A 17960-nucleotide genomic window follows, 5' to 3' on the forward strand; every position below is an offset into this window, starting at 1 on the left:
TGTACTGTAATGTTTTGTACACACCTTGTGCATGATCACTTTAATTTATTAAACCTTACTCTGGCCAACAAAGCACCTGAAGAGTGATCTGAATTACTTGAGGTATTAAAGGGATATTTCAGTGTTTTTGAAGTGGGGTTGCATGAGTTTAATGTCACTAGTTGTACTAGCCACTACAGATGCCGCTCAGCTGAGCTGGGATTTTTTTTTTCTCAGTACTTCACTTTGCCACTAGAAAGCATGTTCGTTTTTGCACTATTTTCAGACACAACACAAATGTGCTCTTCCGCCTGCAGCACACTGATCAGCTGTTCAGGTCTGCGGGCTTCAAAGTGACATAAATACAAGTGAACTTAATAATGAGTGATTCTGACCAAGCCGATGATATGCCTGTAACTGCGGACACACGTGGACACCTTTATGGGCCGGAGTTCAATGGGGAAAAGGAGATATAATGCACCTGAGGATAAACCGGAGACACGTCTGTGCTAAACTGGAGAGCAGGAGAGATTCACGCGTACCTGGTGGTGCAGGTGTGTAAAGTGTGAGCTATCTTTTGACATTTTGACATCTCTGTATTGCATTATATGAAGCAGGAGATCCCTATGATTACCTGACAGACACAGCAATGTGTGTAGAGTTTGTTATATCAGCTGAGTCTTCCCCTTGATATTATATTAGTAAATGTTATGTCCATGGGTTTTGTCATTGTGCAATGAAAAACTGTGAGAGCCGAACACTTACTTTGAAGACGCACTTCCATTCCATTTTGTGATTTAACTCCTGAACACTGAAGGAAGTAAGAAACAAACTCCGGCGTTCAGTCCAGACTGCAGCCCTGTTTGATCCGCAGGCTAGTACAATTACTAGTGATTTAAAACTCATACAACCCCACTTCAAAAACACTGAAATATCACTTTAAGACTGTATGTGAAAAGCAGACATGGCTGTGGCATCATCACTAATGTTCGGAAGCCCCACATTTAGCTGGGAGGGATAAGCCAAGGCTAATTTACAGTATAAGCTAATACTGGAGCTAAATTGGTCAGCCTATGTTCACAGTTACAGTAATATAAACCAAGTTACTAGTTTGTCTTGTTAAAGCAAATATTAAAAATAAAATAAAAAGGCTGACCAAAATTTTAAGGAAAATCCTGAATTTTGACTCGTCAGTTCCAAAGTAAGTAAGTACATTTTATTTAGTATAGCACCTTTCATAGAATACAATCACAAAGTGCTTCACAGGAAAAATATTCAAATTAAAATTAAATCATTAAACAGTAAAATGAAATCATTAAACAGTAAAAGAAACAGACAATAGCATAATTAAAACATTAGTCTGTACAAGGTGAGTTGAAGGCCTGCTTTAATAAATGTGTCTTTAAAGGTGACATATCACGCTTTTTTCATCAATATATATTGGTCTAAGAGGTCCCCAAAACATGTCTTTAAAGTTTATGCTCAAAAAAACACTTTGAAATCAGATTTTGGCATGCCTGAAAAATCCTCTTCTTCAGTCCTCCTCAGAACACTCCGTTTTCTCTCTGACCACGCCCCCTCAGGAAGTGGATGTGGTCTCGGCTCTCCAACACGTTGATCTAATGTTTACATGTTGGCTGAATATACACGGCTGCTCAGAGATCACGTTACTTCAACCCTCTGAATCTGATCCAGAATCTGATCCTGACGGAGAGGCGCCTGTAGCAGGACCTTCCTGAAGGATTGGTCACAGATTTAGTGTTTCTTGTTGTTTTATTTGTCAGTATGTTGACGTGTGTCTTGGTACACAGCTACAGCTACAGCTATGAACATGTAGCTATGTAGCTATGCTAACTAGCGCTAGCACTTATCCATGATAAATAAAAATCATCCACTAGATCTTCAAATCTGCAGACGTGGGGAGTAAAACCGACCTTTGTGTTTATTAAGACAGCCTACAACTAGCATGCCTCCCTCCTAAGCTCCTTGTTAGCACACATTTGTGCAGGTAATGAAAAACAGAAGGGGGATTCAGTATTATTTTATACAGTCTATGGGCTGAACAATCTCCGAGCTCTGACTCCGTGACAGACCGGATATTGTTGTTACGTAACAAAAACACGGAAGTCTGAAACGGCTCGTTTCACACACATTTACAGAAAGGTGTAGAAATCAAAACAGGGGCAGAATGGATTTTTTTTCATTCTTGGGGGGTTTGTAGACATGCCAGGGAAACATATTTCAGGTAGAGAACCATTAAAAAGTCCATTTTGCATGATATGTCACCGGACAGCATGTCCTGCTTTATTGTCTACTTCCCTTTGTGGATTATAATGTTCTGAATAAACATTATGCTTAATTGAGGAACAACCAAAGCTATCACAGTTAAGACAATACATGTCTTGATTGTAAAAAAATAACCGTAAAAAGATGTGAATTAAGGAAGAAGGAATATCATAACAAGTAGCCTTGCACATAGTAAGAGTTCATTTTGTAGCCTGGGGTGTTGCCCCCTGCAGGTCCCTAAAAAGAATTCAGGTTTAACTTCAGTGTATGCTTCACTTTTCTGACCCAAAGGCTTCATTCAAATCTTAGATTGACTCCATGATTGATATGAATATACTTAACGCTGTGTCAAACCTGTAACTATTATATTTTGATGACTGTTTTTAGTCTCCACAACAAAGACATATCTGGTTCTTGATGGCCAATTCCTCCACTATAGCAATAAGTCTTTAACTGAGATTGTTTCCACCTGCCAGCTCTGACATGAAATAATATTTTAAGAGATGGGAGAGTAAACAAAAGTGAAAATTAACATGACTTACAATTGCACTATCTTTCCATTTCAAGCATTAAATCAGCTACTTTCTATTTCTGGGTTCCAAAGTTTTGATGCAAGTGTTGCATGGTGGTATGCAATATCCATACATATGTACACTATGCCCAGAGATTCTGACATCAGTGTGATACAGCTGTAATACTGCATCTGAAACAAATTACCTCCAACAGACTGAATCCAGCCACATCTTACTTTCTCCTTACTCTTATAATATTTCTGTTTCTCCAGTGAGAGGTATAAATACAGCTTTGGCTGTACGTACAGCCAACAACTCACTCCAAAAAAACATTCACTATGTGGACAACACTATAACTAATACCCTGTGCCATTAGTCTCCATTGTTCCACATAACAAATCAACTGGGTTACATGTTCCATCATGAACATGGACAATGTAGTTTGAATATGGGCCAGTCCTATTTACTCCGCTCCACTTTGACAGGAGCACCAAGTGTTTATTAATCCACTGCTGAAAATGTATGGAGCCAAAACGATGACTTTATTTTTTATTTTTCAATGATGTTTTTCTTTTTGAATGCTGTCCTTTTTTTTTTTTCAATGATTGGTTTTTCAGTTTCAACTTTTTGTCACTGTTTTGGCCTGGAGGGGAGGGGCTGTGAGGATGAACTTGTGGATGCCATCTCGTGAGAGTGCGCCAATTGCTAAGGGTCTACGAAGTACTATGGGGTCCATCAGAGTCCCGCAGCCACTGTCTTGAAAATTTATATTATATGTAAATCACACCCTCATAGCCCCTCCCCTCAACCCCCCCTCCAGGCCAAATCAGTGACAAAAAGTTGAAACTGAAAAACCAATCATTGAAAAAAAACTGCATTCAAATAAGAAAAAGGTCATTGAAAAAAATTACATCGAAGAAATATAATATGATTGTCATTCAATAAAATATTAGAATTCAAAACAATCTAGAAATAAAATAATATAACATTTCATGTGTGTGATTTTAACTTCAGTGAAACATTTTCAATGCCAATACCTGTTTTAATGCTGTTACAATTTTTTACAATACAAGTGTTCAATGCCAATGTTTCTTTTTTGAGTGTCAGGGTGCGTTTTCAATGCCAAATTTTATTTTAAAACCAAACATTGAAGTCATTGTTTGGGCTCCATGAAAATAGTTCCCCCAAAAACTGTCACTATTTTCTCCCATTAGAGTACTGTTAGCTTAAAGCTACAACACTAAGATGTTGTAAGAAATAACTTTTCTCCTTAAACAGATAAAAGCAAATAACTGTGAACTCTCATTTGATTTCTTTCTTTAACTAATGAGATTGCAGCTGAGGGCAAGGATTTAAGACACAGACTGACACATCGTTTGTTTTAGCATTTTCATGGAATGTGTTAGCGATGAGGAAATACCAATAATAGCAGCTCTATCCTAGAAATAATTACACAAAATATAAATAACCAGGATACGTGTTTGTTTGTGCTGAAAGGACTAATTGTCCTATATTCTACATATTGAGACAGACAGGTCATGCCTAAAAGCAGCACATCATGTGACTTTGCATACAGCCTTCCAACAACCCATCAGTCACACTGATTCAGTGTGAGATTAAAACCAAACATACAACACCCTGGGCTACACCACTCTTGCACTTGAGAGACTGTTAATTACTGGAAATATGTGGAAACAATGTCACATTAAATTTATGCATTTGAGTTTTAATTACCCACAGGTTATTTCCTTCATGGCAATTTCGTAGAACCAGCCATGCACAGCCATCGGGGGCTCATTACACCATCACTGTGTCACACTGTTGAGGAATAGGGAATCAACAGAACTTATTTAAATGGTTTCCTCATTACAGGGTTCAAGAGAAATTATATATTTTCTAAAAGCATAGACATGTTCGTTTTTTTTAAATTCTCAGACATGATGTAACCTCAGTGTTCGGCTCACTATATCATCTGTAGTTTCCAGATCCAGCTGCTGCTGCATATAGGTTCATGTTTTTTTATTGAAAATAAAAAAGAGCATCTGGGAAGCTGTCATAGTTGACATTTATCTCTGGGATTTTGTGACCACATCACATTGAGCTAATACAAGCCAAATCCAGACCTGTCTCTGGTGATTGTGTTGCAAAATTGGATTTTCATCCAAGCGTTTAGCCTCCTTCGCCATTATCAGCCGTTTCAAAAGCATCACATCTTCATCTACATTTGTCATTGACTGTGAAAGGAGGTAACCCACGCCATGGCCATCGAGCACTATATCTTTCAGTCAGATAGCAGTGTGCTGGAGTGATGTCTGCAGATGTATTGTGTGCTGGATGTGCCTCATTCACAGTAATGAGAGTAAATTTGAAAAGCTGTGATCCATGAGATAAGTGACCTTTCTCTGTTGACTGAATGGTAATGCTTCTCACCCTGCAAACAGCTGACCTGAATACATTTTCAAATGTTGAAATCTTAGGAAATGACTAGTTCATCCATGTGAAGTGTGTGAAATAGACACATTTATCCTGTTAATAATGCTTTGAGATTTCAAGGAATTATATGTCATATATTATTCTTTTTACAATTATTCTCCTTGTGAATTGTTTTGACTGAGGTATTTGCAATCTTACTATTTATTTTGTAGTTTCATCTTAAACCAAACAGCAGACATACAACATATGAAAAACAAAATAAGCCTGCAGTAAAGTCATCATACTAAAATTAAAATGAAGAATTCTCCATTCAAATAAATATCATTACAGTTTCTATATTTATTCTCTAACATCATGTAAAATATATTACTAAACATGAACCATAATCTCTCCTTTGAAACCTCTAATCCTCTTAATCTTCAACAAGGCAGAAACACCCAGTATGTTGTCCAGTTTTTAGCCAGCCCCTGCCAATATTACATGAACGCTTTCATTCAGATTCAATGAACATTTAATCACTAACAGAGCAGATATAAACACACGGCTCACTGTCCTCCTGAGACCAGGATTGTGCTGCGTGCCTTCAAAGTGTTGTAATTAACACTGGACAGAGCACCAAAAGAGTCCGGCTGAGCAGATACAATGCTAGCTTGTCCCTTGTTTCATGACAGACTTGGAGAAAAGTGAAGTGGAGCTCACATGGTGTAAACTCAGGTGGCCTGGGTGATTGGGGAGAGGCAGAGAGAAAGGGGGGAGGGTTGAGACAGATCTCTCTTAATTCAGACATTGCCAAAATGGTCATTTGTCCTTAAGTGAGATGAATGAGACTTGTGGTTGAGTGACTGGCTGATTGAATGAATCAGGGATGTGAGGAAATTGAGTTGCCTGACCCATCACAGGCCTGACAGGGTGGGGTAGTGCAGAGCCAAAATGGGAGACAGGGGTGTAGCACCTGGTCTCCACAAAAACCTTGCTGTTAGAACATCTAAATATCTGATATTCCTTTTTTTAGATGAACAAAAAATAGCTTTATTATCCTCACTGGCACACTCCAGTATGCAGTACTGCCGTTGCTAAATTTAACCCTTTTGTGTACTGGGACATATCTGCCGTGCCGGGACTTCTTTCTTGCTGCCAGTACGCTTTCCTGTTCTCTCCATATTACAGTTACTCTTGGTGATTCATAATAGCACCTACAGTACTGTTCGCATTGAGCGTTAAGACACACTGACAAGTGAAGAAGGAAAGTACAGGCATTATTTTTTTCCACTGCACTGGTTGTAACACTTTGTACAGTGGGAATGGACGGGTGTGTGGGGGTGGGGGATGTTGGCTGGAGGAGCTATGAGCTATTGTTTTTAGCAGGACTGAATGATTTTTCAAGGAACAGGAAACAATACATTCATATTACTATAGTAAAAATCGTTTTGTTTACAACCCAAACTGTGCATTTTGAATGAAAATAAATAAATACACAACAAATAAATGAAACCAAAATCCACAACAAAAAGCATCTTTGAATTTTCTGGTCATACCTAAGCTGTGCACAAAAACAATATAATAATACAGATCCATCTTTAACTTCAATTACTGCTCGCTAATAGCTTCCTGCTAGCTGTAGCAAACATTAGCCCGAGGTACATCCTAGAATTAGCTTAATGTTAGCTCATGACACAAACTTATAGTTTCCAAGCAGCTCCTTTAGCTGTCCCCCTCATCACTGTCCTCCTTGTCATCCTCATTTACCTCCATTTGTGGCAAAACAATGTCCTCCACCTTGTCACAGATTAGCATCCTCATTGCTGGAACCAGCATTCTGGGATAGTATCATCAACTTTCCATGTTTTTAAAAAATATTGAAAGTCACAAGGTCCACAGCCAGCCGTTTGTCTGGAATATGCAGCATTAACTTTATCCATTCAAAACTTTTAGGAACTCTGATACTGGAAGTCATGTAGCTATGTTTATGCTGACCCCCATAGACTGTTTAAAAAATGGACGTAGTATCCGTGACGTCACCCATCTGTTCCTGAGCGCTGTTTTGAAGCCAATCGACGGCGGCAGACATATTGGAAATGCAGAACTCAACCAGGTAGAGTGTGAGGTAAAGAGGTGGAGTTTGAGCCTCCTAGCCAACAGCTATGTGTTCCCGTCCGGGGGTCAAGTCAGTCATGTCCTTATTTGGGAAAAAACTCGTAATCTTAATATCTTCTGAACCGCCGTGTTTGAAAAAATACCCACCGTACAATGTGTGCCGATAGAGAGATTAGCTACGTAGAGCCAAGCCGTTTTTTGAACCAGGCTGTAAACATGTTTATTAATGCTGTAAAGATTGTCTTTTTTGAATTGGTGTCTATGTGGTAAAATAATGACCATGTTGTGGGCAATCTCCAACTCCCCCATTAATTGGCAACAAGCTCAGACATAAACTAGATTATTTTTTTAATCTCAGTTTTAGTTAGAACCAAAAAAGGATTCATACATGCTGTGTCAAACAATAATAAAAACCCATCCCTGTGCTGATTTTTCCACAGACACAGACATGACAGTCAAAATATTAGTCAGCTTTTAATCTTCAAGGCACTGTGCATGCTTTTTATTGATGCATATATAAATGATTACAAAGATATTCTGGTGTCTTTAATAGTTTATTATTTAATTGTAGCAGTGAGCCTGTGTCTTGTCTTCTCACCTCGAGGTTGTGTGTGGCCAAGTTCACGATGGGATATTTCAGTAGTGGATTACTCTGGCATGTTGATCTTATAACAGATGACAGAGAATGTGGCCCTCTCAAATGACAAGCATTGCCAGCCAGTCACTCACATCCGCTGTCAGACAATAACAACAAGTCTGCTAGTGGAGAGCTGGAGGTTGTACACCGAGCAATTTGCCAGTGCTGAAAGAATGTTTTAGGTGGGTCAAACCTTTTTAATTATCCAGTGGTCAACAGGCAACTGGTTGAAGTTGGATCCGGGTGTTGGATTGCCTGTGTTTATTGGCAAGAATGAATACTGTATTTTGTATTCTTCATCTGGTTATTCTAGCAGGTAAGAGCTTGTTTCAAACTACAGAAATGTGTGTACGCTACCAAATAAACCCATGTTTTAACATGTTCATAACTTTACTTTAGTTGCTTTTATTATTATTTTTTAAGCAAAACAAAGTTTGAGCAATGAAGTTTGAAAAAAGCTACAGAGCTGTCTGTTTACTGGATACGTTAAATGGAACAGAACATATCCAATTCCAACAAAAAATGAATGAGCACGAATAAATCTCTGCCAACCGGCTTCTTGATTGACAGGGGCATGTGCACCCTTTTCGTATTTCTTCTCAATCTCTTGCCAGTCTGTCACCGTGAACTCACCTAGATAACTATGTTCAAGTGACTTCTTAGTCTTCTGATCTGAACGTTTAGAGAATCACTCAACCATTCAAACAACATGTTGCCGCAGAATGACCTTCATTTCAAGGTCTTCTGAAAAATGAAAGAGGATCCCGCTCTGGCTTATGACAGATATGCAGCAGAAAGCATGTCAGAACATCTCTATTAACAAGCTCAAAGCAGGGCTGTCATATGTTTAAATGTAGTTTAGCTAAATTTGGATCCCAAAGTGAGACTACATATAATATACAATATAAATGTACATGACATTTGTACTATATGTGTACTACAGCTTTGAGATCATGTGCGTGAAAATGTGAAAGTGTTTCCCACAAGGAAACCTGGGGAATCCAAAAATAGATCATTGTATAATTGATAATACATGTTTTAAAAAAAAAGATGGAAATTAGAAAATATATTAAAGCTTCTGTGTGCAACTCTCGGTCTGTTTGTTTTGGCACCTCCTGTGGACAAGAGGTGACTCTTAGTTAATAGTGTCCTGTACATAAGTCAAGTTTTCTGTTTAGAAATATCATCCTGCTTTCTTTTAACATTCAAAACTAACACTTCCAATTTAAAATGTAAAAAAAAACTGCTTCTGCAGTGTGCTACTGCTAACTTTGTCTTACACCTACCCTGCAATAGTGGTAACAATCATTAAAAATGACTTTACAGAACTGTTGTTTTTCGTCACTGATGGTCTTGTTTTTTGGTAGGCCACACAGAGGCATCAGGATTATTTTGGTGTTTCATAGCCAGTTAAAATCTCCTCACAGGATTTTTAAATATATAATGTGAACGTATGCACAGCAATCTGAAGCTTACACATTGTAAACTCATCATGTAAAGTGGGATAGTGTAGCCTACTTATGAACACATACACAAACATCTTGAACCTATGCCCCGTGCGTGTCACGTCTATTTTCAACTCATATCAAATGATCTCACCTCAAGTATCGGATGCTCTTAAAGCAACATTTTACTTCGACACAGCCTAATGATTTTCAACAGGCAGAAAAACAACAGTCCACTATCTTGTCTGCCTGTATCCATGAGCCTGTATCCTGCATGTTGTCTTTTATTCTAGGCACTGCCTGGGCCTCCTCAGATGAAACACGTCTGGTCAAAACCCTCTTCACAGGGTACAACAAGGTTGTCCGTCCTGTCACTCACTTCAAGGACTCGGTGGTTGTAACTGTGGGCCTCCAGCTCATCCAGCTCATCAGTGTGGTGAGGTCTCATGTCACATACGATGTCACCCTATCTGTATAAAGATTTGCTGTCATCAGCTGTCTAAACATATTTATCTGCACTCATAGGATGAGGTCAACCAAATCGTCAGCAGCAACGTGCGACTGAAACAGGTTGGAAACATACGCTCCTCTTTCTACCGAGACTTCCTTATATGCTGGGGGTCTTAACATTTGTTTTAAAAGGGGACAGTAATAAAGGACTTGGTGAAAAACATCTACATGCTTGTTCTGGATGCCAAAAAACATCATGGCGCTGAAGTACTTAATCTAAATGTATAAATTGTTTTAATTTTTTTAAATGAAGATTCAAAACATGCATACATATAAGATACATCTCAGGGTGTGTTTTAATAATGGGCCAGCAGTGACAAGTGTGCTGCAGACGTGCAGTTACTATCTTTAGATTGCATAAAGTCAGGGTCTCTAATCCTTGTCTTGTGTCGTGTTCATTTCATTTAGCTGTCTTTGAAGGATTTATTCTTTGTTTTAATGTTTATTTTCCTTCATAAAGATTTAGGTTTGAAAGAGGCAAATTTAAGTTCCCTGACACCTCTTCAAACAAATGCTTATCTGTTAAAAAAAAACACTTTCACATAGAAGATTTACCATCTCAGTCTGCATGATGTTTCTTGATTCACTCATGTTTTCATTTTTTGTTTCCAAGTAGCAGCTATCCATAATAGTTGTCATCACTGAATTGTTTCCATGGTTGTCCTTCTCTGTTTTCACAGCAATGGAAAGATGTGAACCTAATTTGGAACCCGGAGGATTATGGCGGCATCAGAAAGATCAGAGTTCCCTCCACTGACATTTGGCGCCCTGATCTAGTTCTCTACAACAAGTGTGTTATCAGACTATATTTAATCCATGTCATGACTTTTTTCTCTGAAACCTTTTCTTTTTTTCATTATTGTAAGCTCTAAGTGACATAAAATATCTAGACTTCTAGAAACAATCAGCGCACCTGTTGCCATGTTTGGGGTCACAGTTTCCTATACTCCAGTATGGAACGTGTGAAAGCTCAGATTTCATTAGGCTAAATCTGGACTGTATTGCAGGTCCTCCCCCCCTTCTCCCACCATATGCTGCTTCTGACACACTGCTGCTTTTCCCTGACAACCAGCCCTGCTGCCACTACGTGTGCCAAGCGTAGTGCTGGTTGGCTGTGCTGTGCCCATCCTCAGGCGCTGATGTCCCCCTGCGTTAATATTTAACTTATTATCTCCCACGCTGATGTCGCCTGTTTGTCTCTGCCCGCAGTGCTGATGGTGACTTTGCCATCGTTCATGAGACCAAAGTGTTGCTGGAGTACACTGGGATGATCACATGGAACCCACCTGCCATCTTCAAGAGCTACTGTGAAATCATTGTGCTGCATTTCCCCTTTGACCTTCAGAACTGCAGTATGAAGCTGGGGACCTGGACGTATGATGGAAACCTGGTCGTCGTTAATCCTGTAATTCTTCAAATCAATCAGAGTGATACATTTAGGAAAAATGTGCTCATTCCTTTACTGAGGATGGAGACTCATACCACTCTTCTCTCTGTCACTTAAATATAAAGCTAGTTAGCATCAGGTTAGCTGACACTCATGTAAAGCCACAGGGAAAACGTGCACCATGACTCTATCTAAGGGTAGAAATGTGCCCAACAGCACAAATTAAAACAATTAGGGATTCTTGATATTGGCTTTTCTGCCAATATCCGATATTACGATATTGTCCAACTCTTAATATATTCAGGCTTTTTACACCAAAACTGTTTGGTAACGACATAACATATCTCCTATTGAGGAATTAACACATTATGCCTAATTGTATTGTTATGCCCCACTGGATGCATACATAAATGCAACATGGCTTTCCAAATGTAAACACTGTTTGTGCAAAATAAGAGAACAACTTCAACTTAAGTTATGGAAAAAAATGTCAATATGGCACTGTCATATTTATTTATTATTTTTTTGGAGATTTTAGAGAGAGAAACATTTGACCTCAAACACTACAGACAATATCAAAACAAGGAAGATGCATATCTTCAGTCCAGAGTAGTGAACAAACATAGTCCTCTTTTATTCCAAGTTCAATGAATGAGGAAATAGCCACAACTTGGCAAATAATACAATCATTAAATTATAAACTGGGCTCCATCGCCCTGCTCTCTCAAAATAGTGCAAATAAAAACATGAATGATTCTTCTTGAGATGGGAGATCAAATTTGATGTATTAAAGGAAGACGCCTTGTTTCCTCCTCGCATAACCAACGCTTTGTGGTCATTGCAAATTGCAAATGTACGATTCATAGGTGACACTTGGAAATAGTTCCAAACCACGGACATCTCATGCACCAGGCGAGCAAGCTTGTTAGCCACAGTTAGCAACCCGCGAGTCTAGCGTGTTGTTGTTGATGTTATACGTCGTCAAGCGCGCGCCTGTAAATGTCCCATGCTGTGTTCATGCAGGCTCGGAATTGCTAAAGCCTACCGAACAAACATCGGTTAAAAAAAACCTGATACCGATAATTCCTGATATTATATTTTTAAGTCAATATTGGCCGATAATATTGAAGGGCGGATAATATCGCCCATCCATAAAAACAACCATAAGAGATTATATTTCTGGTTTGTCAGAAACCAAGATATAAGACAACATTAATGGTTTGATTGAGCAGTTGTGGCAGAATATTTCTTGGCTGGGAACATTGACTTCCTGGACACCCCATATTAATGGAAAATAATCATTCATAGGGGCTACGTATATAAATAATGATATCAAGTTGTGTTCCCCAGTTCTATAGCAAAGGTCCATTCAGTCACTGCAATGACCAGTAGTGTACATCCCAAGTGAATCATAACATTATCTAGAACCAGTGAATCTTTGAATTTGGATACATGATTCAGACGAAGCCAGACGAAGTTTAAAGCCCAATCAGCTCATATGTACAAAGACATAATTTAGAATAAAAGGTAAACTTGAGAAAAACATAAGAAGATAAAAAAAACTGATGCTATCATTTAATCACCCCTTTGTATTTCCTCTCCTCACCAGGACAGTGACCGCCCTGATCTAAGTAACTTCATGGAGAGTGGAGAGTGGGTGATGAAGGATTTCCGTGGCTGGAAGCACTGGGTGTACTACGCTTGCTGCCCTGATACCCCTTACCTGGACATCACCTACCATTTCCTCATGCTGAGGCTCCCACTGTACTTCATTGTAAACGTCATCATCCCCTGCATGCTCTTCTCCTTCCTGACTGGACTGGTCTTCTATCTCCCGACAGACTCTGGTAAGTTCACACTTGGTCTTGAATAACTGCTATTTATCAATGGTGATCACAGAAGAGAAAAAAATGCAACATGACATGTAGCAGAGAAAACAGACCTGTTTCAAATGTAACATTGGTAACACAATATATATTTTTCATACTTAATTATGTGCCTGTTGCCATTTCTCTTTCTCATTATTGGTAGCATATAGGTTTGCTTGAAATTTCCCTATCATACACGATCAGTCAAAAGTTTGGAAACACCTTCTCATTCAAGGGTTTGTATTTGTTGTAATTATTTGAAACACTGTAAATTAATACCAAAGACATCAAAACTATGAAAGAACATATATGGAATTATTTAATTAACAAACAAGTGTTAAACAAAGCAGAATATGTTTTATATTTTAGATTCTGTAAAGTAGCCCCCTTTTTCCTTCATGACAGCTTCATACACTCTTGGTATTCTCTCAGTCTGCTTCATGAAGTGGTCCCCTGGAATGGTTTCTAATTAACATGAGCCTTGTCAAGAGTTCATTTGTAGAATGACTTGCCTTCTTAATGTGTTTGAGACCATCAGTTGTGTTGTTCAGAGGTAGGGTTAGTACACAATGGATAGCTCTATTTGACTACTGTTGAAATCCAGATTATGGCAAACCCATATTATTTCATTGTTTTGATGTCTTAAGTATTAATCTACAATGTTGAAAGTAATTAAAATAAATAAAAAAAATTGAATGAGAAGGTATGTCCAAACTTTTGACTGCAGTGTATATTACTTGAGGGCAAAAGCTGCTTGTCAAAATGATAGATAGAAGAAAGCCAAAGATTAAGTTAAGACATTTTCTTATTACTATATATTACATCATAAGGCTGTTACACAGCTTATGTTAGCACTTAACAACTACCTAGCTAGCTTAACCATTTCGTGGTGATGCCAAAACTATAGGACAGATATAAATTCTAAGCCAACAGAAATAAACTAACCCAATGAAAATCTTAGTTGTACAAAGAAATAGTACAACTGCATAAGTACTTCTAAAGGGGGGGAGTATTTGTATTTATTTAAGGGGGGTAGTAGTACTTATCTAAGGGGGTTACTAGTACTTTATTTAAGGGAGATAGTGCTTATATACGGGGGTATTGGTATCTATTTAGGTGGGGGTAGTTCATATAAATATATAAATATGATGAATAAGAGGATTAAGATAATAATTTAGGCTAGATGCATATTTCTCTCAAAGAGGAACAGTACAAAAGGGGAGGGGGGAGGGGCGACCAGAATACTAATATATAATGGACTTCTGAGGTCTTCCATAGACGAAACAAAAGAACAATACAGGCATATGACCCCGTTATCCCTACATTTTTAACCATTCTCTTTCCTGATCAGTCAAAAGATATGGAGTGCTTATAATATTTCAGACTCATGCACATTTTGAAAAACCTGGAATACAACAGAACAGCATTTAACAGCCTCTGAGGTTTGCAGCTTTAGTGTAACATTAGAAGAAAATGGCTACATGGTATGTATGTATAGGGAATAATTCAGCAGTTTGAGAAATACAGTGATTTGTTTAGTTGCTGAGCGCTAAACCAGGACATCAATACCATTGTTATACTTTTATGTCAAATGCTACAGCCAGGAGTTGGCTAACTTAGCTAAACACAAACACTGAAATCAGGTGAATTGCTAGCCTAGCTTACTCAACTCAACTCAACTTTATTGATATAGCACCTTTCATACATAAAAACATGCAGCCCAAAGTGCTTCACAGAATAACAGAGAGACAGAAAACAACAGCAATGGTAAAATTATAAAAGGCAGGATTATAAATAAAACACTTAAAAATAAAATAAAATCAATACAGTCAAATTAATAAAACAAGTTATAGTGGAAAGAAAAGTTAAAAATAAGGTAGCGTTAACAAAATCAGATGAATACAAGAAATAAATAGATAAATAAATAATTAAATAAGACAAATGAGGGGCGCTGGTGGCCTAGCAGTCTAAACGCCCCACGTACAGAGGCTACAGTCCTCGTCGCAGAGGTCACCTATTCGACTCCCGGCCGGTCAACCATTTCCTGCATGTCCTTCCCCGCTCTCTGCTCCCCACATTTCCTGTCTCTCTTCAGCTGTCCTATCATTAAAGGCAAAAATGTCCAAAAAATATAACTTAAAATAATAATAATGAGAAAAATAAATGTTAAAGCAATGATTAAAATAATAATACAAATAATACAAATAATAATACTGTTTCCATTCTGTATGGTGTGCAGCACAGACTTATAGTTATTCTCTTGCACTTATCTAACTCTCAGCAGCAAATAAACCTGATTCAACACAAAATGTTTAACTATTGCCTTAATATGAAATATTTTAAATGACAGTTATTCCTAAAAAAGTCTCAGAACAGTAGTTCTTCACACCCTAAGAGTAAGAAAGATGCATGCTGTAAATGAACTAGAAGGCACATGCATGGATAAAAACATGACAGTGTATATTTAAACACAGATGTGTTGTAAGTACCCTCATGTTGGAAAAAATCCTTGTTCCTAATTCTTCTTGTCAGTCTGTGGTGTCCCTACATCGCTATACGAACTACACTGCTTGTGTGCACATCTGGCTGTGTTCCCAATGTGTGGGTCTGCCTCATTACCCAGGGTCCCTCTGTGCTGTCATGTCTGAAAGCAGGCCTTTGCTTTAATGTATAATACATCACTTGTTCCCCGTTTCTGATATGACTGCTGACAGGAAAGTGTGGAAGAGAAGCTGGCACCAAAAGACGCTCTCTCTGGGATAACTGCTCTCATACTGAGCAACAAAAACAACATGTCTTGCATTTTATTCTTGAAATGGTGTCAGAATCTGTTTACGTGTGCTATTGTCGGTTTCAGACACAACATCAAAAACAGGCTCTTGCTCTTTGAATGAGATTTCCTTTCATGAGTGAACTGTGTTGTTTATGTGTTGTGCCAATTTTGTTGTGGATTGGTGATTAGATGGTTTTGGAAGGAAAGTATTTTGATCATGGAAAACAGCTCTCCTTTGAGGCAGTTTAATGAGATTGTTATTTGGTTGGTACCATGACCTGGTTTGAGGTGATATCTTATCGTCTTTTATGTAACAGTTAGTCCAAACAAAGCAATCTGAACCTGAATGTGAAAGGTGTTCCAAAAACTGTTAATTAAGATTACAGCACAAAGTATTCGACAAAGGATCAGTCTGATACCGCACAGGCAGCTGGTTGCATAATAAATGGAAGCTCTCCCATATTTCATAACAAATCTGATTGCGCCCTATGTCCTTTCCAAGTTGGAGATTACAGGTCTGAATTTTGACTGATCTCAAAAATCCCACATAAAGCAGCGGCCTATTGGAAGACACTCTGTGCCTTGTAGTACGTTTTGGAAAAAAGATGTAAAAGTCAGTAAAAAACATGAAAGATGTTTTGTTGTGTTCCATAGGTGAGAAGATGACTCTCAGTATCTCCGTCTTGCTGTCCCTTACTGTGTTCCTGCTGGTCATTGTTGAGCTGATCCCCTCTACCTCCAGTGCTGTACCACTCATCGGGAAGTACATGCTCTTTACTATGGTCTTTGTCATTGCCTCTATTATCATCACCGTCATTGTCATCAACACCCACCACCGCTCACCAAGCACTCACACCATGCCAGACTGGGTCCGCAAGGTGAGTAACAAAGTGGAACGCAATATTGAATTCTATCATTTTGATTGTAGAGCCGAATGACTTGAAAGTACTCTGTCCATTTTCCATGTTGGCATGTTTTGACAACAGTGCATACTGTTTTTTAAAATCTGTATTGTGTTGCCATCTAGTGGAATAAGTTGTAACATATTCAAGTTTTATGAAATCAAACCATCCAAATGGATTGATGTTCACTGACTTATCGTTTGTGTGTTTATGGCAGGTTTTCATTGAAACCATTCCAAACATCATGTTCTTCTCAACAATGAAACGCCCAGGAAAGGAGACTAAGACTAAGACTATCTATGGTGCTGATTTTGACATCTCTGACATCTCTGGCAACCAAACCATTCCTGTTCCCTACCAGTCCCCCATGACCCAGAACCCTGATGTCCGCAGTGCCATTGAAGGAGTCAAGTACATTGCAGAAACCATGAAATCAGATGAGGAGTCTAACAATGTAATCTTTCCCACACATACAGTAAAACATCTCTCTTATTTTTTTAGTGAGTCTTGCCATGTGACACACTGTCCCTCTTTTCTTTCCAGGCTGCAGAGGAGTGGAAGTTTGTGGCCATGGTTTTGGATCATATTCTGCTGTGTGTCTTCATGGCTGTGTGTCTCATTGGCACATTAGGAGTGTTTGCAGGCCGTCTCATTGAGCTAAGCATGCTATAAAGGCCTGTGCTTTATGTTTTACCTGTTTAACGTGTCAGTTTCAGTGCATATTCTGCATGTTGGATTCTTGGTTTGTTTGCTTTTTGGGTGTTTGAAGAATGCTCCTATTTATGTTTGTACAAGACCGTGTATCGTGCTATGTTTTCTGACAGCAAAGTGTTGTTTCTCTTTTTTAATGGAATATTTAAATATTTAAAATGCTTAAGTAATTCAGCAGAAGAAATTTTTTTTTGACTTGCTTAAAGGAAACAAATAAATAAATGCTCTTCTCCCCAAGGTTACTGATTTAAGAATGCAGTCTTGAGTTCTTTTGTGACAATGTTTGTGATTATCTTTCTGATGCCTAAAACTTAGAGATCTGGCTGGAGAATTTTGCAAATGCCCCTGATTTCACAGGATACCTGTGACCTGTAGAAGAAGGTGTTTTCTGTAGCATACACACCTTGCACTATTAGATCTGAA

At 38.4% G+C, this 17960-nt stretch overlaps 1 protein-coding gene across 1 annotated transcript; it reads left to right on the top strand.

Moving 5' to 3' along the window:
• The first annotated feature begins 264 nt into the window (after positions 1-264).
• Positions 265-17788, top strand: LOC117820716 (acetylcholine receptor subunit alpha-like). The gene is made up of 9 exons (XM_034694615.1): positions 265-533; positions 9680-9822; positions 9912-9956; positions 10577-10686; positions 11106-11301; positions 12893-13130; positions 16579-16802; positions 17044-17280; positions 17370-17788. The coding sequence occupies exons 1-9, from the start codon at positions 455-457 to the stop codon at positions 17496-17498; spliced, it is 1401 nt and encodes a 466-aa protein (XP_034550506.1). The 5' UTR covers positions 265-454; the 3' UTR covers positions 17499-17788.
• The last annotated feature ends 172 nt before the right edge of the window (positions 17789-17960 follow it).

Source organism: Notolabrus celidotus, chromosome 10 (genome assembly GCF_009762535.1).
Source record: "Notolabrus celidotus isolate fNotCel1 chromosome 10, fNotCel1.pri, whole genome shotgun sequence".
Classification (NCBI taxonomy): domain Eukaryota; kingdom Metazoa; phylum Chordata; class Actinopteri; order Labriformes; family Labridae; genus Notolabrus; species Notolabrus celidotus.

Coding starts and splice junctions, on each gene's coding strand:
- LOC117820716 (XM_034694615.1), top strand. CDS start 455: ATGCACCTGAGGATAAACCGGAGACACGTCTGTGCTAAACTGGAGAGC. Junction 13,131..16,578: donor CTATCTCCCGACAGACTCTG/GTAAGTTCACAC, acceptor TGTGTTCCATAG/GTGAGAAGATGACTCTCAGT. Junction 17,281..17,369: donor CAGATGAGGAGTCTAACAAT/GTAATCTTTCCC, acceptor TTTTCTTTCCAG/GCTGCAGAGGAGTGGAAGTT.